The sequence below is a fragment of the Cupressus sempervirens genome, chromosome 4, assembly GCF_028749045.1.
Source record: "Cupressus sempervirens isolate cs-2001-9-10 chromosome 4, ASM2874904v1, whole genome shotgun sequence".
Lineage (NCBI taxonomy): Eukaryota > Viridiplantae > Streptophyta > Pinopsida > Cupressales > Cupressaceae > Cupressus > Cupressus sempervirens.
In genome coordinates this window covers 533,957,887-533,985,293 of record NC_143121.1, presented here as the reverse complement: position 1 = coordinate 533,985,293, position 27,407 = coordinate 533,957,887, and the positions used below count along the sequence as shown (strand labels likewise).

Sequence of the window (27,407 nt, the reverse complement as noted above, 5' to 3'; positions counted from 1 at the left end):
AGAATTTAAATACCCATAAGCAAATACTAATAAAAAAACACAGAGGAAAAAAGGTCATTGAAGAATGTTTGGGGTATTACCATAAAATGTGATAATGAGTGATTGAAAACTGAAACTACAATCTAATGAACCAAAACCCTTCGCAATCTTGACTCTGTTCTATCAAAATCCTCTACACTGCAACAATTGCCGATGCAAATCAAACTTTTGAGCTATCCAAAAATATCCCTCTGTCTCTGTTCAAAATATCATAATCTGATCGCTACAGTATGTTATATTGATTTTATGTCAAAAATACTGGTAGACGAAGGCAAACATATGATGTCGGTCCAATTAATGCAATTAATTTATGTTCCAACTTTTTGACATGTAATAAATACATCTCTATCGCTTAGTAATGAATGCATCTTTATCTCATGCTATGTGTCCTATCAAAATTTAATTCTATTTTTAAATTTGAAAAAAGTCCGAAAACCCCACTAAATTTAGATTCCTCCAATAAAAAATTAGAAATATCCATTTAATAATTGCTTTTTATAATATTGTCTTCCCAACTTTACAATATGACATTGTGGAAGAAAAAATATAAATTGAATGAAGGTTCACCGAAAAAAATAAGACAGGGACTAATAAAAGATCTATTCCTTTTCCTCTCTGAAATAGCTAAAATTAATACTTTTACAACAGATTTGCAACTAAAACTAGCAGGATTCGTATGGATGGCGATCTCGTGTTTTCTTGGAGGGAGCTAACCTCCTTCCACGAGAAGCTTAAACCCTTCAAACTCTTTATAACGCTGCCCATAAGTCATTAACGCAGTTCACAGATCCCTTTACACCGCAGAAATGGTGACACGCAGTAAAAGTACGCAAATGTTGCAATTGATTCAGCATATAGTCATATCGAGCATTTAATTTCCATTATTTTTTAGTTTCTATTGTTTGATTTTTGTTCCATGATGTTCAGAGAGCAAGAGCAAACGTGTGCCATTGCGGAAGAAATACAAAATACTGAAGAAAGTGAGAGAGCATCACAAGAAGAAGGCCAAAGAAGCCAAGAAGCTGGGAAAGACGAGAAGAACGAAAGTTGAAAAGGATCCAGGGATACCCAATGATTGGCCGTTCAAGGAACAGGAGCTGCATGCTCTTGAAGCCAGACGAGCCCGCGGCCTTGAAGAAATGGAGCGCAACAAGGAACTCAAGAAAGAGAGGGTATAAATTATTACGACTTTCTAATGATTTTGTAATTCCTCCCTTTGTGATATGTTGTTGGATATCATATTTTGCCTTACCTTCACCGCTGTGAGATGTCTCCCCAATTTCGAATCCACCCTAGACGATTTTATTCATTTGTTTCAGTATGTTACTTAATAAGCTTTTGCCATAGAGTATTTTTCTTTAGGGGCAATTGGTGCAGCTAAGTGTGTGGGAAATCCGGTTCTACATTTCAAATTCCACCTTGTTGAGACTCAAGTACTTTGCTTTGACAAGCGTACTAACCTACGTAACGGATTTTCTTAATGGTTTAGGTGAGGAATTTGGGCTTTGAGGCACAGTAATAAGGTTGAAAGATTTGCAGAATTGAGGGGTTTCGTATGGTCGAAGGGTCGGAAAAAGTATTGAAACAGCACTTACAGAATTATGCAAAATTACAAAAATAAGAGGTGAAAAATGATAAGAAAAGATCTATTAATTTCTAGAGATAACAATAGTTCAAGTATCTCTAATATACAATATTTAGATATAAAAAATTGCACTCCCTGTCGAATCCTCTTTTCACTATATTAATTTTTTTTTGCGTATGTCGTCACATTTTATGAAAAACAAAACAGAGTTGAATTGCAATGTATCTGTGTGAATTCCGGATCCAAAATCGCATGTCTTTCCCAAACCCTCTCACTATGTGTTTTTTCAAAAATCCAAACTCTGATTTTTGTTTTTATCATTACATTTCTTTGAAGAAAAGCAATGTTGGGTTGCTTTGAGGGTTTGAATCATCATAAAGTTATTGTGGACGATGGTTATAATGAGTTTCAGGAGCGTGTAAAGGCCAGTGCTATATTTGCATATGAACTAGAAACCTATTCAGTGGCTGCTTGCTGCTAGCTGTTTCTGATTTTCTTTGGAGATTTTTGTGAGAGATAGATGCCCGGTGCCATGACTATGCATGTATGTCAATGCTCATTCATCATTGCTTCAAACGTATAGTGATAATAATAAGAAGTTAGAAGCGTGATTCTCATAAAATGATAAATCCATAATTGTCAATATATGATTATATCGTACTCATAATTTGCAAAAGTTTCATAACGTCATTATATACTGAAAATGTAAATCACAAGCCATATTTCAATGTTTCATAATTAAAAATTAAAACCATAAACTTAATATCCAATTTCATATTCCTCTTCATCATCTTCATCTGAATCAGGATGAATGGGTCAATAATTATTGGTTGAATTAGGGTTTAGATCAGTCATTTTAGGGTTGAGATTGACTTTAATTTAAAAATATTTAAAAAAGTTAAACTGTGTCTCCTTTTCCTTGCCTAGATTCTGGAGCTATGTTACCAGAAACGAGAATTGAGAAATGAAACCGCAACGACAGTGTAATGGGAAACACAATATTTAAAAGTTGCATATAAGAAACATGTGTGTCTATATATATATAGGTTGCATAGGTACACGTACCCACACCCTTGGTATGCGTATCCACGTACCCAAGTACCGGGTACTCAGTGGAGAGCATCATAACTAAGACCTTGATTAAGATTTCTGTTTTATATTTGTGTATGAGCTTGTTGTTTATCAAGTTTAATTCAATACATAATCAATTTGAAACTTTGATACAATGCTGATCAACAGTAAACTTTGTCACTATTCAAGTCAGTAGTTTATCATTTGCAATATGGCATTGTTATATGATTTATGATCTTCTTGTTCATGCTTAAAGTCTGCCTTCTCTATTATGCATCTAAACATTTATCATATATTATTATTACAAACATATTGCAAATCTAAAACTGAAAATATATTACATTACATTTGCTAACTTTATCACTCTTCTTGTTTTGGAAAACCATTATCATGACTCATAATTTCAGATTTTCTATATATATTAAATTATATTAAAAAAGGTTTGATGTACCCAGTACCCCTATTTTGAAAATAGTTGTACCAGTACCCGTACCGGTACCCTAAGTACCCAAATACCCCTGTGCCCGTTCAACCTTGAAACTTAATAACAATACATAACAAAAATTGAATTAAAAAATTTAATAATTAAAAATAAATAAATTTCACTCCTTTATTTAAAAATTATTTATATTGAGACATAATAAATCCACCAAATCTTCTGTCACAATTATATAAAATAGTTCACCAAAATAAACCCACCAAATCTCTTAAAGTAAATGTTATTATACTAAAACTAGGTCATAGTTAAGTACCTCTAGAAAATCCATAAAGATCTATAAACTGCAACTTAACTCCAGTTCCCAGTTAGTTGAAGTCTTGTAATCTATATTGTACAGTTGCACTCCGTAAGTTGGGGAAAAACTTTACAAAATGATGTTTTTAATGCAGAGTAAATTACTGCAACAATAGTACGAGGTCCAAGAGGGGATTAGAGGTTACAAACGGCCGTTCATAATGGGACACTAGTTTTGGCCTTTGAAACGCAAAACGGAGCTCTCATGTTGTGTTTCTGGCAACATAGATCTGGACTCCTGCGGATCCCCTCGGATTTCGGGATGGAACTCAGATTCTTTGTGGAACCTTCCAGGCAAGAATCCTGACCAGATCCAATAGGGATCTAGATCCGGATTGTTTCAAAATCAGGATCTAGTATCTCAGCTTTTGTGGTTTGAATATAAGCACTTAGGATATATTAGGAATTCGGAGTGAATGGAGGCAAAGCAATTTTATCCCATTATACTAAAACTTGCTTGGCCATGACTTGAGCTGCTTCATACTTGGGACAGCTTGTAAAATGAGCTTCAAAACCACAGCCATTGCCATATCTTTTAATGGATCAACCATCTGGTCTATTCTTGTGGGCCACATCTAGGGGCCACATTTAATATATAGTTATTATTATTTTATGTTTTGTTTGGATGCAGCCAAAACGAACTGAGTCCATTTTTGTTTGCCATATTTGCATATCCACTCTTGCAAACTTTTAGCTTACAAATTATCATATTTTAACTTGTAATTATCAAGTTCTGTGCTCTTTTGGAGTGCAATTTATTGGGCTTTCTGATTGGATGAAAGAATATGTGCTCCAATTCCTCTTCGATGCAGATGGACTAGCAACCTATAAAGAAAAAGTAAACAATCAAAGTTTTACATTTATTAATGCAGTTAAAAAAAAAAAAATCTATGATATAACCTTCAATACTATTTTTTAATTAATTATTAATTTGTAATAAATTTTCGATTATGAGGGGCATCAAGTGTTGGAAGAACTGGCGATGGAAGTACCATCAACTATGAGCATCCTTAAACTTATCACCAAGAGCCTCAATACTTTGACCATTTAAGTGCACAAAATCAATGAACTCATTCATGATTGTATCTCCCAATTCATCTTCATGGAAGAATTTTCAGAGTACTAGTAGCATTGTACTGTTTAGCCACATCTAAATTTTCATATGAGGGAAGCCTGTCTAGCACAAAAGAATCTAACTTTCTATCATTTTGGTGCAATGCAAAGCCAAGAAGATGTAATGGAGTGGTCATCTTGTCCCATCTTTCTTCAACAATTGTGTGTACTTGTTTGAAGAAAGTCTCCTCAAGGTCTTGCTCTTTCACATCTATGTAGCACTTCATCGTCTCCAACATTGAGTCGATGCCATTGTATATCTCTCCAATACAAGGCCTATGCATGTCAATATAGCAAATCATGCTCAAAATGGGCTCAGTGTAACTAAGGATATGCTCCACACAATCTCACCTTGAGTCATCTAATATCCTTCGCCTAAGTTTGTTGCCCTCTTAATGTTTTGTTTCTTCCATATGGACCAATTTTAGCCAATCACCATATTACAAAGTGCCTCTCTAACTTTCACAAGTCATCTCAAGACGATTGTGGTAGTGTAAAATGGTTCTTCACAACCTAGTACAAACTAAAAGAAAGAAAATAAAAATTAAAGAATAATTAGAACATAAATCAAATTATGAAATGTAAATTTTATACTATTTCACTTACCTTAGATAGCTTCAATTTTGGAAATGATCTAAAAATTCCTTGAGACATGCGGTGTTTGGTGATGAAGATTTGGATGTCCTTAACCTCTACGTACACCTTCTACACCTTCTTGATCCAATCAGTTTTATTTCCAAGCTTTTGCAACATAAGATTTAGTTATTGGGCCGCACAAGGTGTCCAAACGATATGTTGATATCAGTCCTCAACCAACAACCCAACAACTACAATTGTTTGTGTTTTCCTTTATGACTTGAACATATTATAGGATGGATGCATTGAGAATATCAGCAATAAATTGTCCATCTTTTTCCTGCCATTTACAGTCAATGACTCTCAAAAACATTACATTTGTAGGGGACACTGATATGACATTGATCAAGGGATGGTTTTATGAATCTTTCCTCCTATCTAATGTTAATATTTTAGTCTAGAAATAGAGATAAACAGCAATAAAAGAGCATAAATAAAACACAAAATACTCAATACATCTATCTGTGGAAAACCCTTCCATAGAAAGGGAAAAACCCAACCACACCAGAAAAAATGTCTTTTATTGATCATAAAATAATCAATTACATGGCTTTTCCACTTGATTGGTATACAATATACCAAGCAATCATATAAATAGATTGCATAAGACTCTTCATCTTTCACACAAAGATCTCTCAGTCTCAAAAATAAGACCCTTCATATTTCCACATATTCAACACTTCACATTTCCCTACGCATGCCTCTTCGCATGACATATGACACATGCCTTTTTTGCGTAATATTAATTTAAATATAATCACAAGTATCTCTTTCAGCTAAATATGACCATAACGGTCATAACAAACAAATTTCTATCCCATAAAATCAGAGATAAAGATCTCTATTGCAGCTACAAACTTCAACATCTGAAACAACAGACACACCTATCTCAATCCATGAATTCCTTATGGGCTTCAATGAATATCAACCAACTAGACCTCTTTTTCCAACAAGTTGCCATACACCTTGTTCTAATTGGGGCCCTTGTACCCTTTTGGAGCTTCATCAGTTTTCTTTAACATCTCTTTTCAATATGCTGAGCGAACAACATTGAAAGTGAACCCATTTGCATAAATACATTTTGCTACATGTTGACTGACAATGTCTTGATTCTCATTTTGAAATGCAGTTTCCAAAGGCCCCTTTAATGTTTTGACTACAATGGGTTGTTCACTTTGAACATTAGGTGTGGCCAAAAATGGGTGGTTTTCTACCAAAATATTGGGACTAGATTGGGGTTGCATTCCCTTTGACGTTTTCTTACGTACAGGCTGATTTAATCCATGGGCTTCTCGTTCATTTGCTTCTTGCTCCATAATATATTTGGTCATTATCTTTGATGGTACAGGTACATCATCTTTCTAAGGCAAGCTCTGATGCACACAAATGGGCTTTCATCTGAAAATATGAACTAGAATATTGTGTATCACATCCATTGCATTTCCGAATGCAACCCTGACCTTTTGGAAGTTGGAACAGGTTGTATTTTTTCAATGTATTTCCAGAGAGGAGAATTTGGATCCTTTTTCAGTTTAGGTTGATTTATGGAGGCAAAACTAGTTGTCATTTTGATTTCTATGGCAAGAAATTTTATGTTCACATTTAAAGCAAAAATATAAAATTAAACACAAAAACCAAATGTGAAAAACATAGCTCTTTTGAATCATTGGCACATTCATAGAAGAATGGGAAAAATAGATAAACAAAACAACTATTATGTTTCATGCTTGTGAAACAAAAATGGAGGAGAAAAAACAATATTCCCCTGTTAATGGGGCAAGAAAGGTTGATATTTCTATCTTTCTGAGGGATAGTATTCTCCGGCAGGCTCTTGAGATTGGATAGGTAAAAGTCAACTTCGATGGGGCTTTCCAAGGGCAACCCTGGCCCGGGTGGAGTAGAGTTTGTGGTATGGGATCACACTAGGAAACTTCTTGGAGAACTCATAATATCACACTGTTAGACAGAACTCTACCTCCATTTGGAAATTTAGTTGGTGGCTAAAACTGATTCAAGGACTCATCTTTAGATTTACGTATTTTAAAGTATTATATGTCTATTGTGAGAGAAATGCCCTTGCGGATGCACTTGCCAAAAGAGCACTGAGTAGGAAAGATTTTAATAGGGCTATGGTGACATCATCTGCCAAGTCAGACAGGGGTCAGGTTTGGTGATGTAATACGCCACACCAGCTGATTTACTGTGAACTTGACGTCATCATTTTTGCCCACTATGGGCCCGAAATGATTGATGAAAGTATCTTACTCGCAAAAATTGTTTACTATGAGAGCTGTGGGAAAAGAATCTGCAACTTAGAGAATTATTTTAGTATGAGCCAGGACTCGATGGTGATGTGTTGGCTGACCCTCTCGCCAACACATCAAGGCATGATTAAATGTACACCTTGGAAATATGCCTTATCAGTTGATTTATTGTGAGCTTGGTGTCATCATTTATGCCTAAAATGGGCCTGAAATGATTAATGAAAATACCCTGCTCGCTTATATTGTAGTACTATGGAAGCTTTGGGAAAAGAACTTGCAACTTTGAAAGTAATTTTGGTATGAGCTGAGAGTCGGTGGTGATGTTGGCTGATCCTTTGGCCAAGACATCAAGGAATAATTACATCTCTGTCCCTGTCTTGGAAATATGCATGTTGGGGCAGACCTTAATTGTGAATTATTTTCTCTATTTACTTGCAGATTTGAGGGGACTGGACAGGTCAGATTTTGATGTGAACTGCATGAAGCATGTGGAAGGAACCATGCCCAAGGAGAAGGCTAGTTTGGATTTGTTTATATATCCCTGAGGGCGGCTATGGATGACTCATTTTCCTGCATAGATACTATTGCTGGCTGTGAGATGGGTATAGAATCTAGATACTTCAATTTGCCCAGTGTCCGAAGAGAGACAACTGTCCTATTCAAGGGAAGTATTTGAGAAGCACCTGAACCAGATGTCCATGTCAGGCCATATGCTGATCATTCATGCAGGTAGAAATTATTTTGGGTGATGAGTGTCTGGAAGCAAGGCATAGATATAGGGTTAATACTTAATTGTGATGTCTTTGCCAAGTTTTTAGTGAGATAATTGGAGACAGGGGAGTCTTGTAATTCGGCTAGAATGCTATGCCAGAATTTTGGCAGCAAATTTGAACTTATGTCCTACAGCTAGGAGGTAAATTATAATTACATGTTGAGAATGATTCATTTTGTTTCTTAATCTGATCACATTCATACCTCCAATCGTATGTTCATATAATAATATAAATTGTCATATTTGTATTACAAAGAGAATTGGTAAATATTTGCTTGATATTAACAGTGATCAAGAGATCAATTTATACAAGAGACCGAGTTATATTTCCTTAGGAAACAATCATAATGATTAATTTTGTTTCTTAATCTGATCACATTCATACCTCCAATTGTATGTTCATATAATAATATAAATTGTTATATTTGTATTACAAAGAAAATTGGTAAATATTTGCTTGATATTAATAGTGATCAAGAGATCAATTTATACAAGAGACCGAGTTATATTTCCTTAGGAAACAATCGTAATGAATAGAAACATTCTTTTCTAGAAACAGGAAACTAAATATGACAAACATTCTAATATTTATAGGAGATTACAATAGATAACTATTAGATGCTAATCAGAGATAATAGAAACTATCTATTATTGTAATACCCTCCCTTAATGGTTAATCTATCCAGAGCATGAAGCTGTCAAAAGGCGTAAAAGGCAGATTCTGTCTGCTCAGTGTGCTCTGCACTGTTCGCTTTGGTCTGCGAACTAGATTGCTTAGATAGGGCAGCTAAGTGCTTCCGACATTCAACATTCATGTGCCCATACTTGTGGCAATAGTTGCATTGAATGTTCTTTTTCCTGGAGCCTTCTGAAGCTGGAGCTGAGGACCTCTGCTAAGAAGACTACTGTGAATGAGACTTGCCCTTATCCTTCTGAAAGGATTCAACAACAAAGGCTTGCTTTGTGGAGGGGGAGTTGGAACAACTACTGAACTGTTGTTTCCACCAATCTTGCTGAAGCAGAAGTGTGTAGAGATTTGTCAACTTTAAATCAACTCCAGTAGAAGTGATGTTGAGAGTCTCGATAAAATGCTTGTAGGACTTGGGCAAATCGTTGAGCATTGTGACCACAATGTCCTCTTGCTCCATCTTGCGTCTAGTGGTAAGCAACAAATCACGGATTTCCCTTGAATCCTATTTAGAAGTTCCTAGAGCGATTTTCGCTCATCTATGATAATAGAAAACATAGTGTTCTTGAGAAATAAGGCTTTGCTTTTGTGTGATGTCTCATGAAGTTTCTTCAGTTGCTCCCATATCTTGGCAGTTGTTTTGTTGGATGGAATCTAAGGGTGTTGATCATCAGCTACGGATAATTCGAGAAGCATCACCGCCTCCTGATTATTTAGATCCCATGTATCTTGATCAGTACTAGTTGCAGTCGAATGCTGTGTAACACCCAGAACAATCTGATAAGTATTCCGATAGTCAAAAGTTTCTAGTATTCGCTACTTCCATGTGCTGTAATTTCGACCATTGAATTTTGAATTGCCTTTGAGTCGAATATTAATCAAAGATGCCATAGCACGTTTTCAGTGAAAAAATGTGAAAATTTGTGAAGGCATGTACTTCAAGGCAAAAAACAAAAAACCTAGAAAAATTGAACAGATACTCGGAAGAGAGCTTTGAAAATTCAGAAATAATATGTTGTCGGTTTCTAGATCTGTTGCTCAAAAATTGAGGCACCTAGAAAAACAAACAATTCAACTGAGATCTCGAAAAACCCACCGAGAATTTGTAATTTTTTTGATCCGGTATAGAAAATTAGGGTTTCGACCAAAAACAGCCTTGGCTGCAAAAAACCCCAAAATAAATTGCGGAAATGCAGAAAAATGTGTTTTCTGGGTTGGATTTGAGGCGTAAGTGAACAGCAAAAGGTTGGAAAACCCTAGACGTCTCTAACAATGGTGATTGGAGGCTGCAAAAAACCTCAAAAAAGGGAAAAATGGCGCATGGATTGTAAAGGCTAAAAAAAAGATGATTTGAGCAAAAAAAATGCCGCAATTTGCAGAGGTAATAACACCCAAAAAAATGCTGCCCAACAGACCCAAATAGTGGAAAAATTACCAAAAAAAAGGGCGCAATTTTACTAGACATGAGCAACCAAAAACAAAAAATTGTAGGGATACAAACGACAATTGCAAAATGATGGCCATTACTAGTAGACAAAAACCCTAGCTTGAAGCAGATATCATAGAAAATAATTTCGGAAAATATTGCTTCGATAATTTTGAACAAGAAATTATAATATTTTTCGAAAAAATTCGAAGAATTAGGTCTGCTACCATATTATGAAGTAATTGGTAAATATTTGCTTGATATTAACAGTGATCAAGAGATCAATTTATACAAGAAATTGAATGATGTTTCCTTAGGAAACAATCGTAAATAATAGAAATAGGAAATTAAATATTAGAAACATTCTAATATTTAGAGGAGATTACAATTGATAACCATTAGATGCTAAACATAGATAATGGAAACTATTTGTTATCGTAATAATTTGAAGGTTTATCAAGTTTTTCGTTCTTGATATGCTCCAAAATATTGAATAATGCAAGTTTTTGTATGAATGTTAACGTGTTTTATATTCTAGCTTCATTTTTTATCTTAAATTTGTTTGGATTTTTCTGCTTTGCTCAAATCTTAACTTGAAGCATTGAAAGTACATTTAATCACAATTTAAATTTAGTCTGTAAATTTGAAAGGGTGGTCAGATTTTCTGCTCTGAGAGATGAGATTTACATTGTTTTGTGCAAGGAAAAGTGTTAGAAATGTTTCACACTATTTGTACTTTATTGCGTGAGTTCTGGGTTGTGGAATGCTTGGATCTATGCAAAAACATTTATGCATTCCATTTTGGCTGTTTTTACGATTGTAACTGAGGAAAGTGAACATCAAAATTTATTCGCAGGCTCAAAAAAGAAAACTTGGTTTGCTAGAGGAAGACATGGATCTTAAGGAACTTGCTAATTCTGTATCAGACAGACAAAATGAATTTGCAAAGAAAAAGTCGATCTCAAAAGACTGGGAGTCAGGCAGAATTCATGGTAATTATATTACCTATTTATTAGTGATTAAGGTTTAATGTTAGATGTACATGCTTTTACAATCTTTTTTTTGAATGCAGATAACTCAGAGAGAACATTTTATAAAGAACTGGTTAAAGTGATAGAAGCATCAGATGTCATTGTGGAGGTTCTAGATGCTAGAGATCCTCTTGGATCCCGATGCGCAGACATGGAGCAGATGGTATTGAAAGCTGGGGCTGAAAAGCATCTCATTTTGCTGCTTAATAAAATAGGTTAGTTTTTTTTTTTCCAATTTTAATATACTATATGCTGCCCACTGCCCTTTGATTTGGTGGAGCATATGACATATAAAACCAAGTTAATTGACATCATTATAAATGTTGAAATGTCAGGTCTTTTTATTGTTAAAATGAAGTTGATCCTCTAGGATTTTTATTTTTCCTATTTAGTTAAGGAGACAGCATCATTCATTGAAAATAATTACTTGCTTTTTTCTATGTTATCGGATTCGTGCATCTAGCCCCAGACTGGATTTGGGTCCATACTGGATCCGAATTCATGAGCCGTATGTACTGGATTTGTGCAGGGTCAGAATTTGATCTTGTACAAGTCCGGCACGAATCCACACAAACCCAGGAGATTCCAGTGCGAATCCTCATGGACCTTAAAGAATCCGGCAGAAATCCTCACAGACCCGAAAGAATGTGCGCAGATCCTCAGGGATACACATGCCAAACTTGGAATAAGTACACACGGATGCATATATATAATGCACATATGTATATATTTATATATGGTGCATATATATACACAGTACACACACATACAAATCATAATGGGAAAAAATTTCACGAATCCACAAATCAGATTCTCGTACCCAGACCCATCCCTGAACCCGAATCGACAACATAGGTTTTTTTATGATTTTATCTTTATCAGAAAAAGAGTTCTTTTATTGTAAGCAATTACTTTTGTTTTGTTATTAACTTGCAGACTATAGGCAGAGATATCACAAAGAATCTTGAAGACAGTTTATCTGCTTCTTTTAGCATGCGCCTTCAAGCTACCATGTTTTCACCATAGGTGACAAGCATCAAAACTTAACCAGAGATTCCCTTCTTTTCAAAGTAGCTAGTGTTACTTTAATATTAAAATGTGAAATATAAAAACATAATAAAGGAGTGGGTGAATTAATCTCTAAGTGTCTCAGTAGTGATAATGAAATTGAGAGTGTTTTTACAAGAATAAATGTGAGAGAATTGCAGAGAAATTATATTATATATATTTTTTGTCAATGGATTTGTTTTTTGCTGGGGAAAATAAGATAAAAATACATTGTTAGAATATGTGTAGAATATATAACCACGACTTACAAAAATATCAAGGAATATAACCCCCCCAAACAGTTATAGTCCAAAAACCCTAAGTTACCGATTCAGATGCGGGCAGTGGATACGGGATGCGTGATTTTTTTTTTTGGGGTACGGATGCATTTGGAATGTCTATATATATATGCAAAGAATTTAAGAAACATATAAATACAAGAGCTTAGAGTTAGAAACTTAGGAATATACAAACATACATCATATGATATTATCATTAATCATATGATATTTCATCATTGATCAAGATTCAAGATGGTTCATATGTCAATTAAATAGTTCAAGCTTCAAATTAAAACTTCATAGGCACAAATATTCATGTTCTAGACAGTAGACTCCATGTCCAAACTACAAAATAAAAAACATAGTTCATGATTCAATGTTCACTAATCAGAATCATAAGGATTCTCAAAAAAATCTGGATCCTCCTCATCTCCAACCACTGCAAGGTCCATATCATTTGAACCAAAAATGGTTCCACTTGCGCTAGATGCACCTTGTGTCATGGACCTATCGTCACCATCACCCATCAGCATGGTAAGATCATGACGTGTTGCATCCAAGTTTGCAGACTTAGGGAGTACATTCCAAAGTTTGGCTGCCCCATCCATGTATTCATCATCCTCACGTGACAAAAGACGCAAGTTGGTATGAATGTAGACCAAGTCCTCAGCTTTCTTAGACCCTAACCGGTTCTGCTTCATTGAATGGATATAGGAGTATGTACTCCAATTCCTTTCAGCAGCAGAAGAACTTCCAACCTGCATTGTGTTCACAAAATTAATTTTTGAAAAGTTAACATACAAACAAAAAGTAAATGACAACATGACAGATGTTAAACACTAGATTGTTCATTGTAGAATACAAGTTGTAATTTAAAAACAAAATTCAAAACTTACTTGTGAGATGATTTTAATTGCAAGAGGTTGTAGATGCTTGTATGGCTGACGATACATGTACCACCATGTGGTTGCTCCCATTTTATTTTGGTCCTTAATTGCAAATGGAGTAAGCTTTGCTCCGGAAGCAAATAAGCCAAACTTTAGCTTCACCTTTTTGTGCATCTTATCATCTTGGAAGATTCTTGCAAAAGCTTTGGAGCACCCATTAGCAACCTCTTCATCAACATATGGGGCAATTCTATCTGACATATAATGTACTGCCTCGCTATAATACCTCAGAGATAAAGCATACGCAAGGAGGTGCAATGGGGTAGTCATCTTCCAACGATGAATAATTATTGCTTTCACTTTACTGCATAAGGCTTCACATTTTGTAGGGTCACTCCCATGTGCTTGTATAGAATGTTTTACCTTCTCAACCATGGTGTCCATGCCATCGTACACATCTCCCAAGCAAGATGTATTTGTATTGACAAAGCGAAGCATATTCTTGATGGGCTTGGTGATATCTAATACATATTGCACATGAACTCACCAACATTCATCCAAGATCATACCCCTAATCTTTAGGGCTCTTTCTGTATTTGAAGCCATCCATGCACCCCATTGAGGACAAATGACCATTTGGCTCAAAGCATCTTTGACCTTGAGAAGTTGTCTCATAACAATAGTATGAGATGCAAAACGGGTCTTAGCAACCTAAGTAAGTTAACAATATGTCAATTGACAATAAAATTATAAATATTAACTAAATTACTAATCCATGAAATGTAATAATTGCAAAAAATTAATTAACCTTCAGCAACTCCAATTGTAAGTAGGTTCTAAAATTGGATTGGGACATTTGGTTAGTCACAAACATTTGGATGTCCTCTCCCTCTTCTTATATTTGTTTCATGCAATCTATTTGAGTGCCAATTTGTTTCATAATCAAGTTGAGGGGTGACAATTGCAAAAAATTAATTAGCCTTCAGCAACTCCAATTGTGAGTATGTTCTAAAACTGGATTGTGACATGTGGTTAGTCAAAAACATTTGGATGTCCTCTCCCTCTTTGTATATTTGTTTCACCCAATCTATTTGAGTGCCAATTTGTTGCATAATCAATTTGAGGGAGTTTATAGTGCATGGTGTCCAAAAAATATGGTTATGTCGACCCTAAACCAAAACACCAACTCCCTTGCAATTTTTGGCATTGTCTGTAACAACCTAGACAACATTCTCACTACCCACCATATCTATGGCCTCAATGAGAATATTAGGGATGACTTGTGAATTCTTCACCTTCCCTTGACAATCAATTGCCTTTAGAAACATTGCCCCTTTGGGGGACACTGCAATCACATTAATTAATGGCCCGTTTCTTGTATCTTTCCAACCATCAGACGCAATTGTAACATCCAAAGTTTTCCAAGAATTTTTAATGGGTTGAAGTGCTTTCTCTATAGAAACTCTCTCCTTTTGCAAGAGTGTGGTACACAACTTTTCATACCTAGGACTTGTGTAATCATCTGGTGCTTCTTTGATGGCTCTTACCATTTCCTTCCAATATGGTGATCTTACTAGGTTGAAAGGAAGGCCATTAGCATAGAGGCAACGTGCAATGGCTTCATCAACATGGTCTCTTGCCTCCATTTTAAATGCAAAGTACAATGGGCCTCTTTTTTGGGCTGCTGCAAAATTTTCTACTTCATCCTCCTGTCTTGGTACAGGTACTTGCATGAATGGATGCTTGGAAGATACAGTGGATTCCATTTCAGCGGGTGGTTGCATTTTGTTCTTTTTTTGAAGAATTAGGTTGATAATAACTCTTTTTTGATCTTTTAACCAAATGATGAGCAGCCTCTTATTCTTTTATAAAGGAAGCTATTTGTGCATTAGACAGCCCCTTCTCATCTGCACCTTTGCACATTCCAAAACCTTTATTAGTAGGGCCATGAAATGATGTTTTACCCGAGAATAAGAGCTATCGAAAGGCTTTCCTTTTTTACTTCGACAATAATTACAACTCCAAATATAGTAGCCACCACTTGCAACCTTTAATATTCTTGTTCTATGTCTCCATAGAGGAGACCCTAGATCAATTTTGAAATTATCCCCTCCTTGCCCTGCCATTGAACTCTGACTACCGGTGGCAACCAGTTTTGCACAACACAGTGTAGTTTCTTTCTATAATAAGAAACTAAATAAATTTAAATCAATAAAAAAACTATAATATCAAGCATACAAGTAAAAAACATTGATACAAAACCATTCAAATAAATACCTAAACTTGTTTCTCAAATTATTTTTTTTAAAACAAATTTGAAAAACACGAAAATTTTCTTCACTAACTTGGAATAATTCATCAAAATCTCTAAAAAAATCATTGAAACACTCAAGAATGGGATAAAATGCTTACTTCTTAGTGTTTTAATGAACTTGTGGAAGCCAACTCTCATCCTACAATCATTCCTCTTCGAAAATAATCAAGTTGCCTTCAAAATGCCAAAATGGAAGCCAAATGAGAAGAACAATCTCAGCTGCAAACAAAATGATGGTTGAATGTTTGAAAGACCTCTATTAGGGCTGTTTTAGGGTTTGGCAAACAAAAATAATAATATTATAAGCCTAAAAGGCACATATTCTAAATGAAATTTAAGTCAAAAAAGCATTTTTTTGTTTTCTATTGGCATGCCTGCGGAGGCGTCTGGATGTGTACGGATGCCCTGCAGGCTTCTGGACGCATCTGGATGCATGTGGATGGCATCCGGAGGACATTGCCTTGCCCCCACGTGGCCATCCGCCTCTGCCTCCGCATCCACCCCTCTGGCTTGTGAATAGGTGTCTTAGCAAAAACCACTCTTTCTGCCATTGCCAATCTCAACAAGCCCTGACATCAAAATTTTAGACTTCATTAACATTAGCGATGAAAGAACCAATAAGTTTTGACACTTCATACTACCCTTTTGGAAGCAAAATCCATATATTTAGTTTAAAATTTAAATGTGAGAGTACTTAACAATCTTGGAGGGCAGGAAGCCAAGACACACAGTTAGAATGCAACCTGAAAAACAGATCTGGGACAGAGAATTTAAATACCATTGTGACAAACATGTGTGCTAGATCAGGCCATGGCATCATACTTAACAAAATAACTAGGATACTAGAAGCTAGCATAGATTTGAAGAACCAAACCCATTTCAGTATAGAGGGAACATTTTCCAATGTATTTTATTGATAGCCGGCCCAGTCTATCCTGGCATAAGCAAAAGCTCTGCTTCCAGTATAAAGGTTCTGAATGATTGTGCTTTGCTTAATGAAGGTGCTTCCAGTCTGCCAAAAACTGTTTTTTGTCTCTTCTAAGTTATAACAGTAGTGGAGTGAACATGTGCTGAAACAGGAGTACCCAACATCTTATAAAGAACTGAGAGAGATCCCTGTTATCCAAGAGCAGTGTTTAAGATTACCTGGTCGTTTTGAATGACTAACTGACAATTTGCTTTCTTTTTGATGAGGATCATGACGCCTTTCAGATTGCTTGTCATCAAAGGTTATGTCAAAATGGTCCTCCATTTGGATACTGTTGATCTAAATTGTTGTTGGGATAGGTGTTGGATGTCATGCATAAGTAATAACTAGTATTTTAATGCTGGTGGTGAAGTGTGGGCATCTTGGAATGCACAGCATACCTGGGGAATTTTGGACCATTTTGGAATGTCTTATATTGTATAGTGAATGAATGAATGAAAGATTTTTAATGACGTCCACGAGGCCATAAGCCTAAGGGACCCACATAAAACTCCTAATCAGTCTGATGTGATTTCTCCAGCCTGTCTCTTTTGTTGTGAATCTGCGTAAGTAAAATGGCCCCCTTGAGGAGTCTTGGTCCTTTGAAAAGGTCTTTTATGTTGTTCACTTTTAATGTTTCTTTGTGTTGGCTGCGAATGTCTTTGTATGCTGTACAATCCTTCAGATAGTGCCACTCTATTTCCACCACACCTTCGTTGCAAAATCTCAAATTCTGTCCTCCCACTCTTCCTTAGGACCCTTCCATCTGCCAGTTTCACATCTCAAATGGTGGGAACCAGATCTCAATTAATTTATACACCATGTTGGGGTTGCAACATAACAAAAAGAGATACCTCCAAGATGCAATACGAAGAGTCACAACTTGGGTGCCACTCTCTAGATGGACCTTTTTGGCCTTGGGTGGTCAGAAGTCACTAAGGGTAGGTTAAAACTTGAGGGCCACAAAGACAGCATGATGTGGACCAATGGGTTTGTGTTTATGGATAAGCTACCTGGGTATGGGTTTTTGGTTTGGGTATGCAGTATGATAGAAATGTTTTGCTTGGCTGCAGGTATTGGTTCATATATATATAATATCCTAATGAGAAAAAACAAAATGCCTTCGAAGAAAAGTTAATACTGACAAATTCATATTTCATTGTTTCATGTCAATAGTCAATACAACATGACAATTACAATTTATAGCATTAATCATTGTATTACCCTTCATCAAGGGCATTGTCATAAAGTCAACATGGCCCGTTTGAACCACAATTAGCTGCATAGTCATGTCGTATGTAGAACTAAAGAAACTATGGCCAGGTGTTCAACAGAAATATTTAATCTTACAAACTGACGGCTTAGATCCCTAATCCTTTTTGCCCCTTTGTTGTAATTGGATGTCTTAGATGGCAAGAGAGTTAAGTTGGAATTTACATAGATCAAATCCTCAGCTTTTAGTTCAACTAACCCATTGTACTTAAATGAGTGGATAATATAGTATGGATTCCAATTCTGCAAATAAACATTAAATCTTAATTAGCTATTTATGTGAATTTGCAAATAATTTAAAAAAAAAAAATCTTAATCATCTATTTGTCTAAGTTTGCAAATAAACATTTCAAATATTATAATAAATAATTGTAAAAACCTAAAATAAAAGTTTATCCATATTTCAACTCCTAAATGGTCTTTTATATAAGTAGCAAATGGATGCCTTGGTATTTTATATTCCTTCTTTTAGTTTGCACTTCACAGTTTGTAGTCTTGCTTGAAATTTTTATTTTAGATGAAATTAGATTGAACAATACTATTTTCCTTTGTTATTCTCTCTGTAGCTTGTTGCATTACAGGGTGTGAGTAATTTTACAAGGATAATTTCTAATTGTGTCCTCTTCAATTGAACTAAATGATATTGTTTGAAATTATTTCCCTTTCCATCATCTATGTTTGTTTTTGATTTAATGCAGCCATTTGGCTGATCCTTTATCAACCTTATTCCATTCCTACAATTGCTACATTCAGAACTTCTTTAATTGACAAAAATGACATTTAGGAAAACTTATGCATGTTATCACTTTTCTAGCATAAACTCTAAATCAGGTTAGAAATTTATCTGAAGTGATACTTTTTATTAGTTTTTCTGATATATGTTTTATAAATGATATGCAGATCTTGTTCCTAGGGAGATTGCAAAAAAATGGCTCAAATATTTTAGAGAAGAGCTACCAACTGTAGCTTTCAAGTGCAACACCCAAGAGCAGAAGTCAAATTTAGGCTGGAAATCAGCTTCAAAGGCTCTCAAGCATCCTACAGGACTTCAAACTAGCGACTGTCTTGGGGCTGACATACTTATCAAGTTGTTGAAAAATTACTCTAGGAGTTACGAGGTGCATTCTTCATCATCCAATGCATGTTTTTCTCTTTAAACTGAAAGAAGAGAATATGTTAAAAATTAGTTTAATTACATTAGGCCAGATGCCCCTTTTTAGGTGAGAGCAAAAATGTGCTTTCAAAATGATGATGGGACAAACATCATACAAATACCAAGATAGCAGTCTGATATGAGTCATACAAAATAAGCCATACTACTCTTGTCAAATTTCTGGTATAATTTTTTCTTAAAACACATAAGGTACATGAGGTCAACAACACTTAGAAGACCACAATACCATAGTCACATTGAAACAGCTGGTGTCTTGCACTAGCACTAGGATGGGGATGCTATTTAGAAAAAAATATGGTGGAGAGGTAGTCAGGGATGACAAAATATTATATATATTAAAAACATAAATATCTATAAATTTGAGTACTTTAGCCAAATTGCTATTTATATGGCATATAGTTTATTTGAAACCTTAAGCCCTCTTGCTGTTGTATCTTTCTAATATTAATTAGGATGGGGCCTGTGATGGGGACTCTGATCACTTCTGACACATTGAAGTCTTTAAATTTACATCTTACTTGTTTAGTAGTGTAGTTTTGATTTTAGTATTTTATTGAGAGTATTTTGTTAGGATTAGTCTTTCCATTTATATGGTCGAAACACTTCTACTTGATAAGTAGGAGATAATTTCCACAGCAAGTCAAATTGTGATATTGCTATCAAGATTTAACTGTGTGATTTTGAGTCAAACTCATGGACCCATGTTTCATGAGTAGTGATTCAACATAAATCCATCTCTCATGAGAATAAATGGAACACTTAGCACTCATTGGATCTAGGTGATGCTTACAGGGGTTAAGCACCGAGACTTCTCAGGAGGTCACCCATCCCAGTACTACTCCAGCTTGAGCATGCTTAACTACGGAGTTTCCTCCATGGTTAAACCCAAAACTTGCAACCCCATTTGCAAAACCTTCACCAAGTGTTGTGCCTTATGAACCATTCATTAGAAAGCCCCTTAAGCTCATCAATTGATAAGTAGGAGATAATTTCCACAACAAGTCAAATTGTGATATTGCTATCAGGATTTAACTGTGTGATTTTGAATCAAACTCATTGACCCATGTTTTATGAGTAGTGATTCAACATGAATCCAACTCTCATGAAAATAAATGGAACACTTAGCACTCATTGGATCTAGGTGATGCTTACAGGGGTGAAACACTAGGACTTCCCTGGAGGTCACCCATCCTAGTACTACTCCAATCTGAGCGCACTTGACTACGGAGTTTCCTCCATGGTTAAACCCAAAGCTTGCAACCCCATTTGCATAACCTTCACCAAGTGTTGTGCCTTATGAACCATTCATTAGAAAGCCCCTTAATCTCATCAATTGATAAGTAGGAGATAATTTCCACAGCAAGTCAAATTGTGATCTTGCTATCAGGATTTAACTGTGTGATTTTGAGTCAAACTCATTGACCCATGTTTCATGAGTAGTGATTCAACATGAATTCATCTCCCGTGAGAATAAATGGAACACTTAGCACTCATTGGATCTAGGTGATGCTTACAAGGGTGAAGCACCGGGACTACACTTGTACTTGCCATTCTGGTAATGATCTCATTTTTGGCTGATTGTAGACTCTAGATCCTTGAGAAAATGACGTGCTTTGTTTGGCTAAGCTACATGGTTACAACTACAAGAGCATGTGCCTTGTCTCCTCACTACATCTATCAATTTCCTGTGTTGTGTTATGATGATATTAATGGATTTATTGTGGATTGCTGGGATTTTTTTCTTAACCTTGAAGAGTTTTACAACTTACTCTTTTGCTTTATTTTATCTTTCCTTTCGTTTTCAACTGGACTGTGGGAAGCATGTTACCAACTGATACTCTATTCAAGTTTTGCCAGGCTGACTGAAAAAATGTTAAACATGGATGGTAGGATCCTGGGAACAATTTGTCTGTTGTTTCTGAGCCCAATGTTTTTTGGGATACTTCATCCACCAACATTCAAAGCTTTGGGTAACTGAGTTTTATACTCTGGTGCAATATCGAATCCAGAGTTTTGACTCTTATATATAAGTGTTTCTCTATCAAGTTGTCCCAAAATCTTCTTTTGTGTGGTGTACTGGTGTGTGATTTGTTCACTCGTTGAACACAATATGGAGTGACAATCCTGGTAAAAACCTAGAGTCAACCTTTTGAAATGCTGGCCCAGATCTATGGGAAACTGGGTTTTGTCTTGAAATCCCTCACTTTATTGAATATCTGGAAAAACCAATGCACTATTAAGAATCTGAGAAGAACTTGTGGCATATTGAATAACCTGCAAGTCTTTCCTTTTTTTTAACAAATCCACTACTAACTTGCATATTCTAGATTTTTCATTTACTCGTCATATTTATTCCCTGTTAATTGATTAAGTGAGAAAACCTATGCATTATTAAGAACCTGCAAGTTTTTACTGGTTTGAGAAATTCACCACTCCTTTCTTATATGTGCTAGGGTTTTCATTTACTGTGCATTTTTATCCGCTGTTTATTGAATAACTGGGAAAACATATGCATCATTAGGAACTCATGGTTCATAACTTTATTGACTACTCTGCAAGTTTTTCCTTTACTTCTGAAAAATTCACTACTCCTTTCTTATATGTGCTGGGTTTTTATCTTCTGTTCATTTTCATTATTTTTTCTTCTATTTTCTAAAAACTACCCCTCACTAATATAATCAGGGTCTCTTATTTAATACTTCATTTTTACACATTTTCACACTAGAATCAAACTTATTAAGTGGACGTGCAATTGAGTTAGATGATTAAGAGGTGTGACAACCTATATTTTTAGTTCTAAAGGAAGAAATGCAGTGTTGTTTTTCAATAGATGCTTATATCGTTCTTTGCGAAAAAATTATCTTCTAGATTTCCATGGAGTATTTCCAATATGCTTATGTTTATCTTGTCTACCTTGCAGCTGAAAAAATCTATTACTGTTGGTGTTGTGGGGCTACCTAATGTTGGTAAAAGTAGTCTTATCAACAGCATAAGGAGATCACATGTTGTCAATGTTGGGTCTACTCCAGGCATAACGAGATCAATGCAAGAAATTCAGTTAGACAAGCATATTAAACTATTAGATTGTCCTGGAGTTGTGATAGCCAAATCTGGTGACAATAATGCAACAATTGCCCTTCGCAACTGTAAAAGGATTGAAAAATTGGAGGATCCTATATCTCCAGGTATTTTGATTTTCTTACTTGATTGTTGGTCTAGCTCTCAATATTGGCATCTTTATGTAACTAGAAAGGAAGATAATTTCATAATTTTGTTTTCCATATTAAACAAATACAGTTCTTGTGCCGGGCCCATGTGTGTTTTGTATGTGTGGCACAACAAGTGTAAATGCATTGACTATTCGCTGGATTGCATTGCCTAAAAATCTGTCTTTTGCACAGATTATTAACATCCCTGATTGATGCAGAGGGGCTACTCTCATGCACAGCTGTCACCACTAGATGTCTATACTAATAACATCATGCTAGAAGCTAAAATTTGTTAAGATGTGGCTAGAAATGGTTTGAGAGTCACTTAATTTTATTATCAGGACAACTAATGTTCATATTTGGCTTTTCAGAATCCTAAATGGTAATAAGTGAGTACCACATGGCTTTAGGCTTTAGCCATGACGGATATTCAAATAATTATTTTTCTGTATTAGACATCACTGAACTGTTAGAATGTATATTTTTTCAACACTTTTTTCAATACCTAATATTAGAGCAGGGGTCTGGGCCCATTGTATTCATTCATGAAAGATTTTACATTGAAATACATGATTTTGTAGCAACTGCTACTGTCTTTGTACAAAGGCTTAAAAGGCTAAGTCGTGTTCTGTCCATATGCAGATATTGACATATCTACATCTATACATTTATGCTTTGATTTTTTTCTACTTCTGCCAAACTACAGAGTACACAAAAACCCAAATTGGCTCTGTTCACTTAATGCATATAAGTTGAAACATCAACTAGTCTATAATAATATAATTTCCAAAAAGAATCTCCCCACCACAGCATTACACCTTATTTCTGTTCTATCCTCTTCCTCGTCCATTCTCGGACCCTCCAGCAGCATCATCTCTTTCATCATTTCTTTAATATATTCAAGACCTGCCCTCACTTGTTTTCTGTGATGATCTTCATTGAAGCTTGTTCCAGCATTAAATTGGTAATAAAGTCTCACCAACAGCTCTCCCTTGCTCTGAAGCCTGCTACCATCTCCATCATTGCCACTGCCAGGGAATCTTCCATACTCCCCCACTGGCAAGCTCAAACACATGGTTCTATCACTCTTTTAGCTTCCTCTTTACTATCCAGTTTCAGCAACCTGGCAAAAGACTTTAAATGAAAGTCGAATGCATGAGGATTTTCTTATGTTCTATATATTTGAGTTTTTATTCATCTATATGTTATTAAAAATACCTTTTAGTATACTTTTGACTTTTGGGTTTCGTAATTGATTTGACGAATAGAGTTGTGTTTTTATTAGGTTCTAGGTGTAAATTGTTACGTTTTGTATTCGACTATAGCATATTGTATAGACATCCACATTTATCTCCAAAACCCTTGGCCAAAACGCTCATAATTGGAGTGAGATCCTCTTGTTGTTTGTACTCTCCATTTATAAATTCAATTTATTTTTTCCTTTATCAATAATTAAATGATTTAACTCTCAATATATTACTAGACATGTTTGAGAGGGATGATAAAACAGTGAATATTGCTATAAGGGAGTGTTGTGGAAAGTTGTGGAATATTGTTGCGAGAAAGAGAGAGAAAGAGAATATAATAATCAATGAGAAAGATCCAATAAGGACCAAGATATCTTGAATGGAATGGAAGGATGGAAAAAACTTGATAATACAATGGGAAAAAAGTTGATCAATTTTAAAGGATTCCAAGTTGTTTTCATTGACTTGAGAAGCTGATTTTTATAAATGCCCATAACTAAAATTTGAATATTAAGATGTTATGGGACACGTGTAAGATTTTTGTAATGCACAACTTTATTGTTTCTATGTGTCATTTGCGTATTGCTAAATGATTTGATTTTCTTCCTCTTCACTGAAGTGTACTTTTTAAAGAAATTTAAACGCTTCCTCCCATTTTCATTATGAAACATCAATTTTATCATGAAATGGTTAAAATCATTTGCAATAGATTTAAATATATAGTTAATACTAGATTTGTCAACTAAGTTAGAATAGTTGAGCTATAGTGAAGACATTGTTCAAGCTTTCATCAGAGATTTTGCCTTCGAATGTGATTTGGCATTCATTTGCCCATAAACTAAAATCAGCCTCCATTTGCTCTGCTTGCAGTTCTTCTTAATGTCTTCCTCACTTTGTTCTTTGTCCTTTAAGACCCCTTGGTAATGCAATTAAGCCTTTCATTGTATGCTCAATCAGTTGTCATCAACCATTCATTTAAAGCTGATTAATGCTATACATCTTTGTACTCGATACCCTCATCATCAAAATGTCATGCATGTTCAGATCACCATTCTTCTCACATCTCTCCACCGCTCACCAAGCCAAGCGATCAGCAAATAAATTGCCTTTTCTGTATTCACAAGTTATTCAGCATTCTTCAAACTCGTCCAGGATTTGTGTAATTGGATCCAATTATTTACTTAACTTCCAGATTGGAGTTTTCTTTCGTTTGATGGCATTCAGAATAATGATAATCCAGTAATTTTCCTTTCCTTAAGACCATCCTTCTTCCAATACTTCTTACAATAATACTTTGTAATCTTTTTCCATTTAAAAGGGGGTTATTTAAGATCTAATTTTTAGCAGAACTTAGAAACCCGTGGAATTTTATGTAGAAAGGCAGTATCACATTCAGGATATGAGTTTGTGGTGCAAACTTCAAGGCTAAGAAATCTCTGAATCTAATTTCGAAGTAGTCATTCTTCATTTGAAATCACACTATTTTTGCAATGCATGCATTTTCTTTTTTATGAAAAGGATTAGAGTTTTAATTTATTGATAGCTAACTCTCTGGAAATCTTTAGTGAAGGAGATTTTGAGGCTGTGTTTAGCAGAGACATTGATGTCGTTATACAAGCTGCCTAGCTTTAGTTCTGTTGATGAATTGTTGCAAAAAATTGCATCAATTCGTGGAAAGCTGAAGAAGGGTGGTGTACCAGATGTAATGGCAGCTGCTAGGATTGTTTTACATGACTGGAATGAAGGTATTCGAGTTTATTGCTTTGTTAGTTGTTACATTGTTGATTTGATCTTTTGCTGTGTTTATTTTTCCTTCAATCTTGCAGTTAAACTATTAACTTTTTAATTGCAATATTACGTTAAATTGATGATTGTTCAGGAAAGATACCCTATTATACATTACCACCAACAAGAAATCAGGGTGAACATCTGGAGTCTGCTATAGTGTCAAGTTGGGGAAAAGATTTTGATTTGGATGAGTGTTATAAACAAGAGTCGGATATGATAAGCAATCTCCATCCTATGATTGATGGTGGTCATGTTGAAATAGCTGCTAATTCTCCTTTCCATATGGATGTCCAGCTTTTACAGGTTACAAGAATTTTAAATTCAACTAAAAAGAACTTTCATCAAATTTGTTTATGTTATAGTTGGAATATTCTTTATTGGTTATCTCTCATTGTCCAAAATGTGTCTCAAATCTTATATTTTCATCTTCTTGACAGAGTGAGGAAGATGACATGGAAGAAGCCGATAGTCCACATCACGAAACACACGATGTAATGGGAATGGAAACAAGTGAAATTGTTGTGACCAAAGTAAAGAAAACTTTGAATCAAAGTGATAAGCTTTATGAGGCAGAAGGTGTATTGAATCCACATGCTGTAAGAGCTGCAAAAAAAAGGAGGAAAAAAGCTGGTAAAGTGCCTGTGAATGTGTCTACTGAAGTTCAGGATGATGATTACAATTTTTCTGTTGACTATAATCAGCAGATTGCTGCTTTTGGGAGTGAAGCTCATCTGGATGAGGATGATGCTGACGAAAACATAGAAGGTAATGATCTTGAAGGTGCACCGATGACAGGTGTCGAACTGGATGCCAAAGAGTAATAAAAAAATAGTGTAGGAATTATACTAATGCAATTCATCAATATAATATCTTCAAATATTCCTGAAATTCAGTTTTACTGGAAGGAAAGTATTCTTTTGCTTTGGCTGGAGAGGTTCAATCACCACGGCTGATGCTAGGGTGGCCTCATCTTTTTTTTTTCCAAAGTATAATATTTATTTATTGCAGTAGACAATTAGTGTCATTAAAAGCCAGTGGGTATTGGGCAACTTAAATGCACCCGCATGCAGTGTTTTTTGTCTTAAGTGTATTGTATTTACATTGCAAGAGGTTGCATTCTCGTGGCACTGTAGACGACTCCAAGAGTGGCTGCCAGTGGGGATGAGAAGCAGATGTGGCCCGCTATCTTCAAAATGTTGTATTATCACTGCAGGCTTTGCTGGAATATATGTAGTAACATATATATTTAAGTTACTTATTTTCTTGGTCATTTGTTTCAAATATGAAAAGACTTATGGACATTTTGCATGTCATGTATTAAGAAACGAAAAATAAAGCATATTCAAATGCAAGCAGTACACATCTACTTCAGAAGACTCTTGCCACAATTGGTTAATGGAAATGTCTCGTAATATGACAGTTGCCCATGGCTGTATGGCACTGAAAGAAACCAATTTTACTTCTATTTTTATAGCTGTGAAATTATATGAACTCGATAGAGTCCATGAAAGATAATTTCCCCTCAATCAGTATAAATAAATTCTCTACTAAATAAAATATGGATTGAATTGTTCTAACGTATAATTTAGGTATGCAAAGTATTTCAGTGAAATATTCTAGTGCCCATGGCTGCCAGGAAAACATTAAAGTTCATCTTGGAATTTTAAAAAAATGGATAAAATTCAGATATTATTTTTGATTTAAGTAAAACAGGTTTTGAAGGGTGCCTGAAACCCTATACAAGCCTATAGATTTTCAATAAGTACAGATGCAAAAGTACAGCAGACAAAAGAGAAACTGGTC

At 35.2% G+C, this 27,407-nt stretch overlaps 1 protein-coding gene across 1 annotated transcript; it reads left to right on the top strand.

Annotated features, from left to right (window-relative positions):
- Positions 1-593: 593 nt before the first annotated feature.
- Positions 594-26,874, top strand: NSN1 (GTP-binding family protein). The gene is made up of 9 exons (XM_089825806.1): positions 594-864; positions 967-1,211; positions 11,244-11,379; positions 11,460-11,633; positions 19,087-19,304; positions 22,281-22,545; positions 25,382-25,561; positions 25,696-25,907; positions 26,042-26,874. The coding sequence occupies exons 1-9, from the start codon at positions 846-848 to the stop codon at positions 26,423-26,425; spliced, it is 1,833 nt and encodes a 610-aa protein (XP_089681932.1). The 5' UTR covers positions 594-845; the 3' UTR covers positions 26,426-26,874.
- The last annotated feature ends 533 nt before the right edge of the window (positions 26,875-27,407 follow it).